Source organism: Nomascus leucogenys, chromosome 12 (assembly GCF_006542625.1).
Source record: "Nomascus leucogenys isolate Asia chromosome 12, Asia_NLE_v1, whole genome shotgun sequence".
Taxonomy (NCBI): Eukaryota; Metazoa; Chordata; class Mammalia; order Primates; family Hylobatidae; genus Nomascus; species Nomascus leucogenys.
This window is the reverse complement of record NC_044392.1, coordinates 49,976,026-49,991,565: the sequence shown is the minus strand read 5'-3', so window position 1 is coordinate 49,991,565 and position 15,540 is coordinate 49,976,026. Positions and strand designations below refer to the sequence as shown.

Below are 15,540 nucleotides of genomic sequence, written 5' to 3'. Positions count from 1 at the left end.
CTAGAATGTCACATAGCTGGAATCATACAGCATGCAGCCTTTTCAGATTGGCTTCTTTCACTTAGTCATATGCATTGAAGATTCCTCTGTCTTTGCATGGCTTGACAGCTCTATTTTATTCCTTGGCAGCTATCATTTCTAATATTTATTGTCTGTCTTCTCTTTAGGAATGGGTGTTTCATGACAGGGCTTCTTGTCTGCTTTGTTCATTGCTACATCTCCAGTACCTGAAATAGTACCTCCTTCCATGGTTGTGGTAAGGACTACATGAGTTATTAATAATATGTTTATTAATAAAGTTTTTCTTTGTGTGTGTGTGTGTTTTTTTTTTTGAGACAGAGTCTCGCTCTTCTCCCAGGTTGGAGTGCAGTGGTGCGATCCCGGCTTACTGCAGTTTTGACTTCCTGGGCTCAAGCGATCCTTCCATCCCAGCCTCCGCAGCAGCTGGGATCACAGGCGCCTGCCAACACCCCTGGCTAACTTTTTTTCCAAATATTCTGTAGAGGCAGAGTCCTGCTATGTTGCACAGGCTAGTCTCAAACTCCAGGGCTCAAGTGAGCTACCCACCTAGATTTCTCAAAGTGCTGGGATTACAGGCATGAGTCCCCCATAATATTATGTGTATATGAGTAGTAATTGTTATTCCGCACAGGGAGACCAGAAGAGGAGGTGGAAATGGAATGCCGGTTGGTTACATCGGGTTAGGGACCTTTAATTAGTTGCTCAGAGAAGGAAGAGCACCCGAGCTGGGAACTGGGAGCAAATGCAGGCGGACCGAGCGCACAGGATGCAAGGCTCCGGGAGAAAGGGCACACTAATCTCAACTGACAATTACTTTACAAAGCGTGTTTACATTCTAAACTCATTTAATTCTCACAAAAATAATATTGTCAGGTGGGCATTATAATCCCCGTTTTACTCATGAGAAAACAGGATTTGGGAGGTTAAGCGACTTGCCCATTGCGACCATAAGGGCAAGTGGTGGCTCCAAGATTCCCATCCAGAAGTCTGATTCATACTTCAAAGGAGCTCGGAAACTCTCCGGGCGTGCCGGGGAGTCCTGGTTCTGGTGTCCTGGGACTCCTGGGCAGGGTAACAAAACCACTTTTAAAAACCTTGCCGGGCGCGGTGGGTCACATCTGTAATCCCAGCATTTTGGGAGGCCGAGGGGGGTGGATGATTTGAGGTCAGGAGTTCGAGACCAGCCTGGCCAATATGGTGAAACCCTGTCTCCACTAAAAATACAAAAATGTCCGGCTGCGGTGACTCACGCCTGTAATCCCAGCACTTTGGGAGGCCGAGGCGGGCGGATCACGAGGTCAGGAGATCAAGACCATCCTGGCTAACACAGTGAAACCCCGTCTCTACTAAAAACACAAAAAATTAGCAGGCATTGTGGGGAGGCTGAGGCAGGAGAATGGCGTGAACCCAGGAGGCGGAGCTTGCAGTGAGCCGAGATCGCACCACTGCACTCCAGCCTGGGCGACAGAGCGAGACTCCATCTCAAAAACAAAACAAAGCAAAACAAAAATTAGCCGGGCGGGTAGTGTCGCACACCTGTAATCCCAACTAGTCGAAAGGCTGAGGCAGGAGAATTGCTTGAGCCTGGGAGGCGGAGGTTGCAGTGAGCCGAGATCCCGCCACTGCACTCCAGTCTCAGAGACAGAATGAGGCACCGTTTCAAAAAATAAAAAATCAAAAACTTCGCCAAGGTAGGGAGCAGTGGCTCACATCTGTAGGATCGCTTGAGACCAGCCTGGGCAACATGGCAAAACCCTGTCTCTACAAAAAACAAAAAAGTTAGCCGGGCGATTTGGCGCTCACTTGTAGTCCCAGCTACTCAGGAGGCTGAGGCGGGAGGATCACTGGAGCCTGGGAGGTTGAGGCTGCAGTCAGCGGTGATCGCGCCACTGTGCTCCTGCCTGGGCAACAGAGTGAGGCTCTGCCTCAAAAAAAATTAATTAAAAAAAAACCAAAACCACGCCGTTAACGAGCGGCTGCGTGCGCGAGGTGGCACACTGGGCTTGCAGACGAATTCTGCCAGTGAGTGCTATTAGAGCATCAAAGAGATTCATTTTCCGAGCGACTCCTCCCTTTCCCCCGCCTCCAGGGGGCGTGGTAACAAAGCGCGGGAAAACTCGACCCTGACCCCACCCCCATTCCATGCTGGGGGCGGGGAAAAGGGGAGTCCTTAAATGGGAAATGGAGCTGGCGGTCCCCCTAGCCCATACTTAGGAAGCCTATCAGTTGCCCCTTTAAGGCCTCTTTGGAAATGGCCCAGGCCACGCCGGCACTCCTACGTCACCTCCCCCGCTTCCGGTCTGCGAGCTCTTTCCAACCTTTAGGTCCCGATTCCTTCCACGCTCCAAATCCGGTGCCCCGTCCACGCCCTCCCGCAGAGGGAGGAGCGACGGGTTACGCTGTCGCCCAGGAGCTGGCCCGCGTGAGGACCCCATCCATCAGATTATATGGCGATTTAGACGGTGGGAAGACCGCGAGGAAATGGTCAGCGGATGACGTAATGTTTGGGGTGGCGTCCCATTCTGTAACTTCTGCACCGCATCAGTGACACGGGTTTAGCTTGAAACAGCGCAAAAGGACCTACACTTCCGTGCTCCACTCCGACTCAATGCGGTTCTGCTCTCAGTGCCCACCACACAGAAGCTGGGTTCCTTACATTCGCGAAAGTGAACTGCAGCTTCAAGCTTCGAGCGGCCAGTAGGGAGCGAGGGGCGGAGACGCACCTGGGTGCTCCCCACTCCAGTAGGAAAGCCGGGAAGCAGGCTGGCTTCTTTCTAAGCGACAGTGGCGGAGGCCAATCATTTACGAGACTTGCAGATGCGGCAGACGGACCCCGGCGCAGCCAATGGGGAGAGGTGTCTTCAGAGGGCCTCGGCCCCTTGCCCAATGAGCATAAGAGGACTGTGCGGGGCTAGTTCCGAGCGGCAGTATTTAGGGCCAACCCAGTGCGGGGCTGGGAGGGGCACAGGGCTGAGCGACGGGGGCAAGGGCCAATGGCGAGTGCGAAAACGGGCAGCCCAGACCTGGAGCGCGGAGGGAGGAGAGGGAGTGGGGAGGCCGAACCGGAGAGAAGCAGGAAGTAGCGGCAGCCGCGGGGAGGGCGGCGGTGGCGGCAGCGGCTGGAGCGGGGTAGAGACCGCCGGGTCTCGGCCCGCACCAGGAGCGGAACAAGTAAGCGAGCCTGGGGTAAATACCCGCCCTTGGCTCCGCCCCCTTGGGGGGGCGGGTAAATACCCCCGCCCCTCCCCCACTTGGTCAACTACCCCCTTCTCCGCGCCGCCCCCTGGGGCGGCTTGTAGGAAGGCCCAGACACCGCCTCCATCCATTGGGGCAGATGGGCGAAACTCCTGGCCTGTTGAAAGCACAGTCCCTAGCCGGGTAAACCCCAGGAGGATCGAGAACCCCAGGTCCTGGCGCCCCCAGCTCCAGAGGCACCCGAAGTGCGGCCCGGAGATTGGAGGCTGCGGGATGTCGCGACCTAAAATGGTGTCCGTTCCCGGGGATGGGGGCGGGGGAACTGGGCCAGGCCGGAGCGGAACCTGCACCCCGACTGGGTGCGGGTCAGCGTCCGGGCCCGGGCAAGACTCAGGCTTGCGCCCCCGGCCCGCTGCGCACCCCCCGATCAGTCTCCAGTCTCTAGCGAGCCTCCGGGAGTGCGCGGCGGGAGGAGGCTCCGCTGCGCCCGGAGGGGAGGGGACGAGGTCCGAGTTGGGACGGACCCCAGCTAGAGAGCTGAGAGTCGCGCAGAGACCGTCCCCTCTCTCTTCCCCTCTTTCCAGCTCCCCACCCCATCCTGTGTAGTCCTGGGTCCCCAGGTGCTGCGCAGCAGCTCCCAAAGGGCCTGGCCTGGCTGAGGCCCGGCCTTCGCTTCGCAAGCCGGTGCGACTGAGAGAAGCGCCGCGCGCCTCAGTTTCCCTTGTAGTTTCTCTTGTGTACACCCCGCCCCCTCCTCGAAACCCAGGACTTGCTCCCCGCTCCGGCCCTCGGCAGATGGCAGGGATTTAATTCCGCCCGCTGCCCAGCTTGGCCTCAACCTAATCGCCGCCAGCCCCTCGCCCTCCTCTGCGCTGCAGGCCTTGGGCCCCGGCAAAGGTCAATGGAGCCCCCACTCGACCTGGCCCTGTTCAGCCTTTTCCTGTTCAGCCTCTTTGGCTTTTGGGGAACCACAGAGGGAAAGGGGGCGGGGGAGATAGGAGCCCTAGAGACAGGGCTCAGCACTCGCATGAAGGCCTGATCCTCCTTGGCCTTGAGCTCGGCGGCTTGCTTGGTCGACTGTCTGCTCTGGGTGGGTGGCCATCAGATGACCTCTAAGTCACTGGGACACCCAAGAGGGAGGTGGCTGGCGGGGTCGGGGGGCGGGTGAGTTCGCAGGTGTTTTCTCCTAGTCCCCCGCTGGTCTTCGCTGTACCAGTCCGCTTTTCTGAGTACCTGAGTGGAAGGTAGCTCAGGCCTCTGGTGAGGAGGGAACCAGGCTTAGGAGCCAGGCCTATAGAGACAAGGGTTTTTGTTTAAACCCAGATTCTGCAGAATTGAATAGGGTGGGGGTGAGGGAAGGACTCCCCCTTTGGTTTTGCCCCCACCCCAAACTTGGTCCCAGCAATCCCAGCTGCCACATCCTGGGACTGTCTCTAGTTACAGTCTGAAGACAGGAGAGAGGTGGGAGAACTGGCTGGGAAATGGCCTGCAACCTGGGCAGAGAATGGGGATAGGGATAGACTCTTTAGTTGCTTCTTCGTAGATACAGAAACACTCATGGGGAGACACTGGTAGGGGACAGGCCTGGGTCTCCCACAAACTCTGAGCTGGCCTGCTTGTTGGATTAGTGCCACATAATTCTTGTGGGATTTTTAATTTTATTTTTTGCACTTGGCCAGGTTGAGGTTAGGTGAAACTTGTGGGCTACTGTTGCCACAAGAAAATGGAAAGGGTGAGGAGTTTAAGTTAGGGGATGGAATGGGGTGAGGAGCTTGGAGCAGAAATGATGGGTGAGGGGTGAGGGAGCCTGGCTTTTCCCCGCTGTGGCAGCTGTGCTGGAGAAGTGTGTATGTATCCTGGGAGTTTTAGCCTTGAGAGAGCAAGATGGGGAGGGGTGGAGAAGGAAGGGCTGGCTAGGGGAGGGCCAGACACTCTGGGGAAGGTAGTGAGCGAGCAGCAGGTGTTTGTGATAGGAGAGGCCTAGGCTGGGGCCCTTGTGACCAGGCTGCCATCACCATTTTCCCCTCTGTCTCTTCTCTTTGTCTCTTTGTGTTCCTATGTCTTATTCTTTCCATCTTGGTCTCTTGGGTAATTTCCTTGAGTCCTTTTCTCCCTGCTGACCAAGCTAGATCTCCAGGTGCCAGTGATGGCCCAGGTGCCCTAGACTTGATCCTGCATGACCCCTGACTCTTGCCTCCGACCCCAGCCCTAGAGTTCCAGTGCTTATTCCTTTCCAGCTCCTCCTTGACCTGACATGTCCTTGCTTGGTTCATCTGGAATAGTAAATCGTATTCTCAGTGTGATTCTTACATTAGCAATTTCGTATCATGCTCAGAATAACCCTATGATATATAGATCACTTGTGCTCTCTGTCTTTTTTTTTTTTTTTTTTTTTTTTGAGACAGGGTATCACTCTGTCACCCAGGTTGGAGTGCAGTGGCATGATCATGGCGCATCACAGCCTCGACCTCCCGGGCTCAGGGGATCCTCCCATGTCAGCTGGGAGGCATAGCTGGGACTACAGGCACATGCCATCATGCCTGGGGAGTTTCGCCATGTTGCCCAGGGTGGTCTTGAACTCCTGGGCCCAAGTGATTGGCCTCCCAAAGTGCTGGGATTACAGATGTGAGCCACCACACCCGGCCATTTGTGTCCTCTTTCAAACAGCAAAAGTAAGGCACTGAAGAAACTTGCTTGTACTGCAGGCCCCTGATAAAGCTGAACGAGGATCATTTCTTAAGTCTTGGCTTACGGCATTGTCCCTTTGTACACCGTAGCCTTTCAGATCTCTGTGGACCCCAGAAGATCCATGAAGAATATGAATTGATTCCATGTGGACATGAATGAGCCCTTAAAGCGAGAGCATCATGTACATCATCCTCCTTAATAATAGTATCGATTATTTGGTTCTATGCTGGGGACAGGAGGGGATGAGCTGGTTTCCACCAGAATGCTCACTGAGCTCTATTACCCTTCCCTGTTCCCTATATATATATATTTTTTGAGACGGAGTCTTGCTCTGTCGCCCAGGCGGGAGTGCAGTGGCATGATCTCGGCTCACTGCAAGCTCCACCTCCTGGGTTCAAGCAATTCTTCTGCCTCAGCCTCCCGAGTAGCTGGGACTACAGGTGCGTGCTGCCATGCCCAGCTAATTTTTGTATTTTTAGTAGAGATGGGGTTTCACTATCTTGGCCAGGATGGTCTTGATCCCCTGACCTCGTGATCCGCCCGCCTCTGCCTCCCAAAGTGCTGGGATTACAGGGGTGAGCCACCGTGCCCGGCCCCCTGTATTTCTTTTTTTTGAGACAGGGTCTCGCTCTGTCCAGGCTGGAGTGCAGTGGCGTGATCTTGGCTCATTGAAACCTCAACCTCATGGGTTCAGGCGATTCTCCTGCCTCAGCCTCCTTTGTAGCTGCGATTACAGGCACGTGCCACCACACCTGTCTAGTTTTTTGTATTTTTAGTAGAGACAGGGTTTCACCATGTTGGCCAGGCTGGTCTCAAACTCCTGACCTCAAGTGATCCACCTGCCTCAGCCTCCCAAAACGCTGAGATTACAAGCATGAGCCACCACACCTGGCCCCTTCCCTGTATTTCTAAGAACTCTCTTTTCCCCTGCTTTCTCTGGATTTTGGAGCCCGCCAAGGTATGGACACTAACCCTCTTCTGATTTTAGTGTTTGGCAAACCTAGCAGCTCTGTAGGATTCATGCCGTGGCGGAAGTATACCTAAGTTGGACTGTATGTGGGTTCTGAGAGAGGATAAATATGGAGATGCTGAGGGAAGAGCTCCAGGATCTCTCTTCTAGACATCTCAGTTTCTCCTCCTCATTCCTGTTTTCATCAGGTCTGGGACCTGCCGATATGGGGGATATGAAGACCCCTGATTTTGATGACCTCCTTGCTGCCTTTGATATCCCTGACATTGATGCGAATGAAGCCATCCATTCTGGGCCAGAAGAAAATGAGGGGCCAGGAGGCCCAGGGAAGCCAGAACCAGGTGTGGGAAGTGAATCTGGAGACACAGCAGCAGCCTCTGCTGGGGATGGCCCTGGAGTTCCAGCCCAGGCCTCTGACCATGGCCTGCCACCGCCAGACATTTCTGTAGTCAGTGTCATTGTCAAGAACACTGTGTGTCCCGAGCAGTCTGAGGCCCTGGCTGGAGGCTCAGCAGGAGATGGGGCCCAGGCTGCTGGGGTAACTAAGGAAGGGCCTGTGGGGCCTCATCGAATGCAGAATGGTTTTGGGAGCCCTGAACCTTCCCTCCCAGGAACTCCCCACTCTCCTGATCCTCCCAGTGGGGGCACCTGGAAAGAAAAAGGCATGGAAGGCAAAACTCCCTTGGACCTGTTTGCTCATTTTGGCCCTGAGCCAGGGGACCACCCGGATCCCCTGCCTCCCTCTGCACCCTCTCCCCCTCAGGAGGGGGCTATGACCCCGCCTCCTTTCCCCTCTTCCTTTGAGCTAGCCCAGGAGAATGGCCCAGGCATGCAGCCATCTGTTTCTTCCCCACCATTGGGGGCCTTGAAGCAGGAGAGCTGCAGCCCCCATCATGCCCAGGTCCTAGCCCAACAAGGCTCAGGCTCCAGCCCTGAGGCCACGGACATCCCTGCCAGTGCCTCGCCTCCCCCAGTTGCTGGGGTGCCCTTCTTCAAACAGTCTCCAGGGCACCAGAGCCCTCTTGCCTCCCCCGGAGTGCCCATCTGTCAGCCCTTGAAGGAAGAAGAAGAAGATGAGGGGCCAGTGGACAAGTCTTCCCCAGGAAGTCCCCAGAGTCCCTCTAGTGGGGCCGAGGCTGCAGATGAGGACAGCAATGACTCCCCTGCCTCCAGCTCCTCTAGGCCTCTTAAGGTGCGGATCAAGACCATTAAAACATCCTGCGGGAATATCACAAGGACTGTAACTCGGGTCCCCTCAGATCCTGATCCACCTGCCCCCTTGGCTGAGGGAGCCTTCTTGGCTGAGGCTAGCCTCTTGAAGCTGTCCCCTGCAACACCTACTTCTGAGGGTCCAAAGGTGGTGAGCGTACAGTTGGGTGATGGTACAAGGCTGAAAGGCACTGTGCTGCCTGTGGCCACCATCCAGAACGCCAGTACTGCCATGCTGATGGCAGCCAGTGTGGCCCGCAAGGCTGTGGTGCTGCCTGGGGGGACTGCCACCAGCCCTAAGATGATTGCTAAGAATGTGCTAGGCCTGGTGCCCCAAGCCCTGCCTAAGGCTGACGGGCGGGCAGGGCTGGGGACTGGGGGACAGAAGGTGAATGGTGCCTCGGTGGTGATGGTGCAACCTTCAAAGACAGCTACTGGGCCAAGTACAGGGGGCGGCACAGTGATATCACGGACCCAGTCCAGCCTGGTGGAAGCCTTCAACAAGATCCTCAACAGCAAGAACCTGCTCCCTGCCTATAGGCCAAACCTGAGCCCACCAGCTGAGGCTGGGCTGGCCCTGCCTCCCACCGGCTACCGCTGCCTGGAGTGTGGGGATGCCTTCTCATTGGAGAAGAGCCTGGCACGGCACTATGACCGCCGGAGCATGCGCATCGAGGTCACCTGCAACCACTGCGCCCGCCGCCTGGTCTTCTTCAACAAGTGCAGCCTGCTCCTGCATGCACGTGAACACAAGGACAAGGGGCTCGTCATGCAGTGCTCACATTTGGTCATGAGGCCTGTAGCCCTTGACCAGATGGTGGGACAGCCGGACATCACACCCCTGCTCCCTGTAGCTGTCCCACCTGTCTCTGGACCTCTGGCCTTGCCTGCCTTGGGCAAGGGTGAGGGGGGCATCACCTCCTCTGCCATTACTACAGTTGCTGCTGAGGCCCCTGTCCTGCCGCTCTCTACAGAGCTGCCTGCTGCCCCTGCCACGTCTGCTTACACGTGCTTTCGCTGCCTGGAGTGCAAGGAACAGTGCCGGGACAAGGCTGGCATGGCAGCTCACTTCCAGCAGCTCGGCCCCCCTGCCCCTGGGGCCACCAGCAATGTGAGTCACCTTTCACAGCCTTTCTGTGGGGACAGGATCTAGGAAGGCGTTGGGGGCTTGGTTAGAAGTAGTGGAGACAGGACACTCCTCACCGACTTTCCTTGTTTAACCCACTCGACAGGTGTGCCCAACCTGCCCCATGATGCTCCCCAATCGCTGCAGCTTCAGCGCCCACCAGCGCATGCATAAGAATCGACCCCCCCACGTCTGTCCTGAGTGTGGGGGCAACTTCCTGCAAGCCAATTTTCAGACCCATCTCCGGGAGGCCTGTCTGCACGTCTCTCGCCGTGTAGGATACAGGTGCCTTGGACCCTTCCTCCATAGAACTATAGGGTTTTGGTGTCTTAGCCTCAGCCTCAGATGGCCTTTCGAGATCCCCCATCTTCCCTGCTATGTCCCTCAGCCCTGTTGTTTTGACAAACTCAACCCTGAGACAGTACGTCCTGCCTTCCCGTCGTCCCCCATGGAGATGGGGGGAAGCAGGGCCACCTCTGGAGCTCCAGCTCTCCCTCGGCAGCCTCCCTTGGGGAACGGCCTCTGCACCTCTCTCCTTTCTCCACCCTGCTCATGCTCCACTACTAATTTCCTTCTTGTAGTCTACCCCGTCCCAGAAAATAAATGTATGGTCCCGGGGTGGGCATGGAGATGCCTCCCACCTCACCACAGGGCCTCCTGCTTCCTCCCTAGGTGCCCCAGCTGTTCAGTGGTGTTTGGGGGTGTGAACTCCATCAAGTCCCACATCCAGACGTCGCACTGCGAGGTTTTCCACAAGTGCCCCATCTGCCCCATGGCCTTCAAGTCTGGGCCAAGTGCCCATGCCCACGTGTACTCCCAGCATCCCAGCTTCCAAACTCAGCAGGCCAAGTGAGGCCAGGGGGAGGGACGGGCTGGGCCAGGGAGGGAGGGCTGGTGGGGCGCAGGAGGGGAGGGGCTGCACCCATCCCTGCCTGATGTCTGCACTGTCCTCACCTCAGGCTGATCTACAAGTGCGCCATGTGCGACACAGTCTTCACTCACAAACCCCTCCTCTCCTCACACTTCGACCAGCACTTGCTGCCCCAGCGTGTCAGTGTCTTTAAGTGCCCGTCTTGTCCTCTGCTCTTTGCCCAAAAAAGGACCATGCTGGAACATCTCAAGGTACAGGAGCAGAGGGATGGGGGATGGGGGATGGGTGCTTAGCTGTACTGACCTGGGGCTGGGGCCACATACTTCAGAAGTGGGGGGCTTTGGCACAGCCAGGCCCTCCCCTACAACAGCAACCTCCCTTGTCTCCTCTCACAGAATACCCATCAGTCTGGGCGCTTGGAGGAGACTGCTGGGAAAGGGGCTGGGGGTGCCCTGCTGACCCCCAAGACTGAGCCTGAGGAGCTGGCTGTTTCTCAGGGAGGGGCAGCCCCTGCTACTGAGGAGTCGTCTTCATCTTCAGAAGAGGAGGAAGTACCCAGCTCCCCTGAGCCCCCCCGTCCAGCCAAACGGCCTCGGCGGGAACTAGGGAGCAAAGGCCTCAAGGGTGGGGGGCCTGGAGGCTGGACCTGTGGCCTGTGTCACTCCTGGTTCCCTGAGCGTGACGAATACGTGGCCCACATGAAGAAGGAGCATGGCAAGGTGAGTGGGCCCCAAGGGGAGTACCATGGGCTTGGGGCAGCATTGGGACTGCCAGTGTGAGTGGGGACAGGGTCCTGGAGCCTGGCTCTGACATCTACCCCTGCTCTCCTAGTCAGTGAAAAAGTTTCCCTGTCGCCTGTGTGAACGCTCCTTCTGCTCCGCCCCCAGCCTGAGGCGCCATGTCAGAGTTAATCACGAGGGCATCAAGCGAGTTTACCCCTGCAGGTAAGTCTTGCTCCCCGCTTCCTCTTCCTGCCCAGCACGTGACTCTCCCTGTATACCAAAGTACCTTTGCACCTGCGACATGTCTAAGTGGCCTGATGGTTGAGGTCTCCCTCTGCTCCGGCAGCCCCCTCCTCAGAAGCAAGGGCCCTGGCCTTCGGGCTGTGCCCCTGCTGCCATCCTGTCCTCTCCCATTTCAGGTATTGCACAGAGGGAAAACGCACCTTCAGCAGCCGCCTGATCCTAGAGAAACACGTCCAGGTCCGGCACGGCTTGCAGCTTGGGGCCCAGTCCCCTGGCCGGGGGACCACCTTGGCTCGGGGTTCCAGTGCCAGAGCCCAGGTAGGTAGAGGCCCGGCCTGCTGTGCTAGGGCTTTGAGTGGGAAACTGGAAGGTAGAGACCATGGTCTTAGGAAGCGAGCGTGGGGGTGCCAGGGACAGTGGGGGTGGTGGTAAGGCCCAGTTTCTTCCACTTTTCTTCAGGGGCCAGGTCGGAAACGCCGCCAGTCTTCTGACTCTTGCAGTGAGGAGCCTGACAGCACGACACCACCAGCCAAGTCCCCCAGGGGCGGACCTGGATCTGGAGGCCATGGCCCCCTGTGCTACCGGAGCAGCGGCTCCACAGAACAGAGCCTCGTGGTGGGGTTGAGGGTGGAGGATGGTGCCCAGCAGTGCCTCGACTGTGGCTTGTGCTTTGCCTCCCCTGGCTCCCTGAGCCGGCACCGTTTCATCAGCCACAAGAAGAGACGGGGTGTGGGTAAAGCCAGTGCCCTGGGGCTGGGGGATGGGGAGGAAGAGGCCCCTCCATCAAGGTCTAACCCCGATGGTGGAGACTCACCCCTGCCTGCTTCTGGAGGCCCACTGACCTGTAAGGTCTGTGGCAAGAGCTGTGACAGCCCTCTCAACCTCAAGACCCACTTCCGCACGCATGGCATGGCGTTCATCAGGGCTCGGCAGGGGGCTGTTGGGGACAACTAGTCTCCAAGCCTGGGACTGACCAGCCCCTTCCTCTTGGAGCCTGGTTTTCCCTGCTGCTGCCTGATCCCTGGGCTGGGGAGTTTCATTAACATTAACATTTTGTTAATTCCTGTCTCTCCAACCTGAAGAAGAAGAGCATTTGAGGATTATCCTAGTTATTTGCAACCTCCCTTTGGGTTTGGCCCGGGAGTCCTAGTAGAGTGGACCCTCCATTCCTCCTTTCTGAGCCCAACACTAATTAATGTTATGCTCCTGCTGCAGAACCCCCAATGTGGGCCTGGGGGTGGGAGGATGGGACTTTTAGGTATGCCTGCTAGACAGGTTCAGGGAAGGACTGATGGGGGTGTCAATGGATGGACACACCCCTCCACAATTCCTTCAGGCATGGACTGGAACTTTCCTCCTCTGGGCCAGGCCCTGCCCTAGTGACCCCCCCCAACCCCAACTCACTGGCACTCAAGCCCCCTACCCCTGCAGTGCCTTTCACTTCTTTTTTTCCCCAGAAATCGGGGGGGGGGGGTTGGTGGGGATGAGTCTTATCAAGGGGGCCACAGGAGAGGAGGGTACAGGCTCTCAGGAATCCTTTATTCTTGTAGTAATAATAATACTAACAAACAGTGGGGGAACTAGGGAGAAAACCAGACCATTAAAACTGTTTGTGGTCGAATCTCCATTCAGGCCTCTCTTTTTCTGTGACTTGGACAATGTGGACTTGAAGCAGGTTAGAGAACATGGAAGGCCCTTCCTTCTCAGGGAAGAGATGGCGGTGACCAAGACAGGCAGGGAGAAAGCAAACCTCTTTCTGTGTGGTGCCTTTTGTGTCTTGGACACTGAGGCATCTGTTCCTACCTCATCACCCATCTCCCCCTGCACTCCCCCAGAAAACCTGGAAATGACACAAGTGGCTAAGGACTTTATTTCAAACAAAAATAAAAAATAAAAAATTGAGAGCTCTTTTCCCTGGGTTTGGGGAAGGAGTCAGGGTAGGGAATTCCCCATGGCTAGGCCAGTACCCTCAGTACGCTGGAGGGCTGTGGGAATTCCCTTCCTTGCCCATAATGGGGAACCTCAGCAAGTGCAGGGCCCACACAGCACCCGCTAGCAAGGGGAGCTTGGGCCAGGGGTCGGTCCCCGGGAGGGGTAGGTCCCCGGGAGGTGTAGCGCTGGGCAGCAGCATGGCCAGTGGCCAAACACAGGATCAAGTCCTAAGTACCGAGAACCTACTCTTCCCCACTTCCTGGGCCCCAGAACGGAATAAGAGGATGGCCTGTGGAAAGAACCTCTCAGAGACTCCTACAAGGAGAAGGCAGGCCCCGGTGTCCCTCACATTTGTTGCCTCTGTTTTTTGGAGGGCAGTGAGTCCTGGAGTCAGTCTGGTGGTAATACTGACAGAACAGGAGGGGCAGGGAAGCCCCAACAAGTCGACCCCACAGGTGGCTCTCCCACCCCCCAGCAAGCTCTCGCAGTTACCACATGATCCTTCGTGTTTCTTGCCTTCCATTTCCCTTGGGTGGATGGTTGGGTAGGTGGGGTTTCCTGGTTTGGGGTTTCTCAGACAAGGGCCCTCTAGGGAGGGTGCCCTGGACCCTCCACCACTCCTGGGCTGAGGAGTGTGTCACATGATGCCGTTGGTGAGGTACTGGAAGCCATCATAGAGTTTGGTGGTGATAGACCGCATACTGCCATCCACCATCTGCTCCACCAGCAGCTGCAGCTGCTCCTCAGTCATGCTCATGTGGAACCTCTCTTTGAGGTTTCGAATGGTGCTAGAGCCATGGAAGCAAGGAAGCTGAGAACCTGGGGGAAGCAGTGGGAGTTCAGGGTCATGGATGGACAGGAGGGAGGGGCAGTGGTGTCAGCCACAGCAAATACAGAGCTGGGGCATCTGAAGTGCCCTTTTCCTCCCACCTCAGGTCCTTGATGATGTGGGTGCAGTTCTGCTTGGGCAGAGAGAAAGAACCGGCAGGAACCCCTCATCGCCCCACGCCTAAGCCTCTCTGTAGGTGAGGGCATGTGGGCAGAGGAAGAAAGGGGACCAACACCACATCTCCCTCAGTAAGGGTGGAGGGGCCCAGAGGGCAGGCTGGGAGGAGGCTGGAGGGAGTGGGCCCTGAGCTGGGCACTTATCTGGTTGCAGACCTCTGCCTATGCTACGTCTAACACTCACAGATGACCTGGGCCACTGTCATCATGGGGCCAGATGGGGATGATCCTGAGCAACGGCGACAACCTGTGGGGTAGGGGCAGGAATGGGGAGGAGAGGGAGACTGGCAGTTCAGACCTGGTATATGCCTGGAGCCTTGAGGAGGGGGATGAGGACAGAAGGGGATCCTGGGCAAAAGACTGTAGATGGCAAGACTGTAGTGGAAGGAGATAATGATGAGAGGGGAAATACTTCTCAGAGCTGAAGGGTGGCAGAGGACAGGGCAATCAGGTCATAGTGGAATGCGGAAGAGAGATTGAAGGAGACTGAGAAACTCAGAGCTGGACAGGGGTGGGGAAGTGAGGGACCAGGAGGCTGTAAATGGGCCTGTTTTCTCCCTAAAGATGCCGAGGAGGCAGGTGCTGCTATCCCCTTCCCCAACCTCCTGGACTTAGCCTTACCAGGGTCAGAAGGAATGTCCTAAAGGAGAAACAAGGCACTGGACCACAGCTAGAAACCCTCTGGGAACCCCCCTCCCTCAACCCGAGTCTCGGGGTGGGATCAGCTTTCTTATGCTCCAGGGCTCCGACTTAAAGGGGAAGCCTGAGGCACTATGGCACCTGACCCTCACCCCAGCCCCACCTTGCTGCATGATCTCCACGATCTGCACCACCTTGTCCATGTGTTTCCGAGCGGCAATCAGCCCTTGCAGCATCAGCATCTTATAGTAGTTGAACATGTCGCCATCCAGGCCGCCCATCACCTGGAAAGGGAAGAGAGCGTTGTGTGCACAAGGGGTCTTACACCGGGGATGGTCCCTGTCCTGACTGGCCTAGCAGAACTCCTCCTCCTCTTGGGGCCCTGTTATTTCCCCCTTCCTTATTGGGCAGGAAGCTCCCAGGATCTCCTTGCCTCACCCCTAATTACTGCCTGTTCTGTTCATCCCTAATTTGCAGGGAGCCCATCAGCTCCCCGTCCCATGACAGAGAAAGAATACAATGACCCCAGAGGCACCTCTCCTTCTTGACTCACATCCACAAACTCTGTGGTCAGCTTAAAGGCTGACGTCTCAAAGCCCAGATTTCGGGGTGAGCTGGAGAGGATGAAGCCAAAGTCGATGTGGATGATGTGGCCTTCTGCGTCCAAAAGGATATTCCCATTGTGTCTGAGGAGGGGGAATAGAGGAGAGGAAGAGGCAGTAGTCAGTCTGACTGAGGCTGGAACCTTAAACAGCAATACTGGCCACATGACACCAGGCAGGGGGGTCCCCTGCCATGTTTCCTGCTGCCAGTAACTCCAATCTCCTGTCCAGTTTCCTAGGACCTAAAGCTATCAGTGGAAAGGAAATCAGAAAAGAAAACTGCTAACAAAGGCTATGGGGTCTGAAATTGCTATTAA

The 15,540-nt window shown here is 56.6% G+C and overlaps 2 protein-coding genes and 1 long non-coding RNA gene across 15 annotated transcripts in view; 1 reads left to right on the top strand and 2 right to left on the bottom strand.

Annotated features, from left to right (window-relative positions):
* Positions 1 to 848: 848 nt before the first annotated feature.
* On the bottom strand, positions 849 to 2,808 carry LOC105740602. The gene is made up of 2 exons (XR_001116669.2): positions 2,340 to 2,808; positions 849 to 1,083 (listed from the first exon to the last, which is right to left on the bottom strand). It is a non-coding gene; the product is annotated as an uncharacterized LOC105740602 (long non-coding RNA).
* A 234-nt stretch (positions 2,809 to 3,042) lies between these two features.
* Positions 3,043 to 12,672, top strand: ZNF687 (zinc finger protein 687). 4 transcript variants are annotated; one of them, XM_012511222.2, is made up of 10 exons: positions 3,084 to 3,192; positions 5,994 to 6,862; positions 7,063 to 9,194; positions 9,316 to 9,494; positions 9,882 to 10,058; positions 10,169 to 10,331; positions 10,476 to 10,799; positions 10,912 to 11,024; positions 11,222 to 11,363; positions 11,505 to 12,672. In XM_012511222.2, the coding sequence occupies exons 3-10, from the start codon at positions 7,080 to 7,082 to the stop codon at positions 11,997 to 11,999; spliced, it is 3,708 nt and encodes a 1,235-aa protein (XP_012366676.1). In that variant the 5' UTR covers positions 3,084 to 3,192; positions 5,994 to 6,862; positions 7,063 to 7,079; the 3' UTR covers positions 12,000 to 12,672. The 4 variants fall into 4 exon arrangements, with proteins under 4 accessions (XP_003259274.1, XP_012366676.1, XP_030680413.1 ...); XM_003259226.1 differs by lacking the exon at positions 5,994 to 6,862 and having other exon boundaries at positions 3,043 to 3,192; XM_030824553.1 differs by lacking the exons at positions 3,084 to 3,192; positions 5,994 to 6,862 and having other exon boundaries at positions 6,885 to 9,194.
* Positions 12,571 to 15,540, bottom strand: part of PI4KB (phosphatidylinositol 4-kinase beta) — a 37,372-nt gene continuing 34,402 nt past the window's right edge. For 3 of the 10 annotated variants that reach the window (XM_030824557.1, XM_030824555.1, XM_030824558.1), the window contains 4 exons: positions 15,175 to 15,307; positions 14,785 to 14,905; positions 14,167 to 14,229; positions 12,898 to 13,796 (listed from right to left, as the gene is read on the bottom strand). In XM_030824557.1, the coding sequence (XP_030680417.1) occupies positions 13,615 to 13,796; positions 14,167 to 14,229; positions 14,785 to 14,905; positions 15,175 to 15,307 (499 nt within the window). In that variant the 3' untranslated portion in view covers positions 12,898 to 13,614. Of the gene's footprint in view, positions 13,797 to 14,166; positions 14,230 to 14,280; positions 14,358 to 14,784; positions 14,906 to 15,174; positions 15,308 to 15,540 lie in introns of all 10 variants that reach the window. The other 7 variants (XM_030824559.1, XM_030824556.1, XM_030824563.1 and 4 more) reach the window with 4 other exon arrangements.

Excerpts from the sequence above, each read along its gene's own strand:
- ZNF687 (XM_030824553.1), top strand. The coding sequence starts at position 6,984 with ATGGAGATGCTGAGGGAAGAGCTCCAGGATCTCTCTTCTAGACATCTC. Across the intron at positions 9,495-9,881 it reads TCTCGCCGTGTAGGATACAG|GTGCCCCAGCTGTTCAGTGG; the intron begins GTGCCTTGGACC and ends CTTCCTCCCTAG. Across the intron at positions 11,364-11,504 it reads GTTCCAGTGCCAGAGCCCAG|GGGCCAGGTCGGAAACGCCG; the intron begins GTAGGTAGAGGC and ends ACTTTTCTTCAG.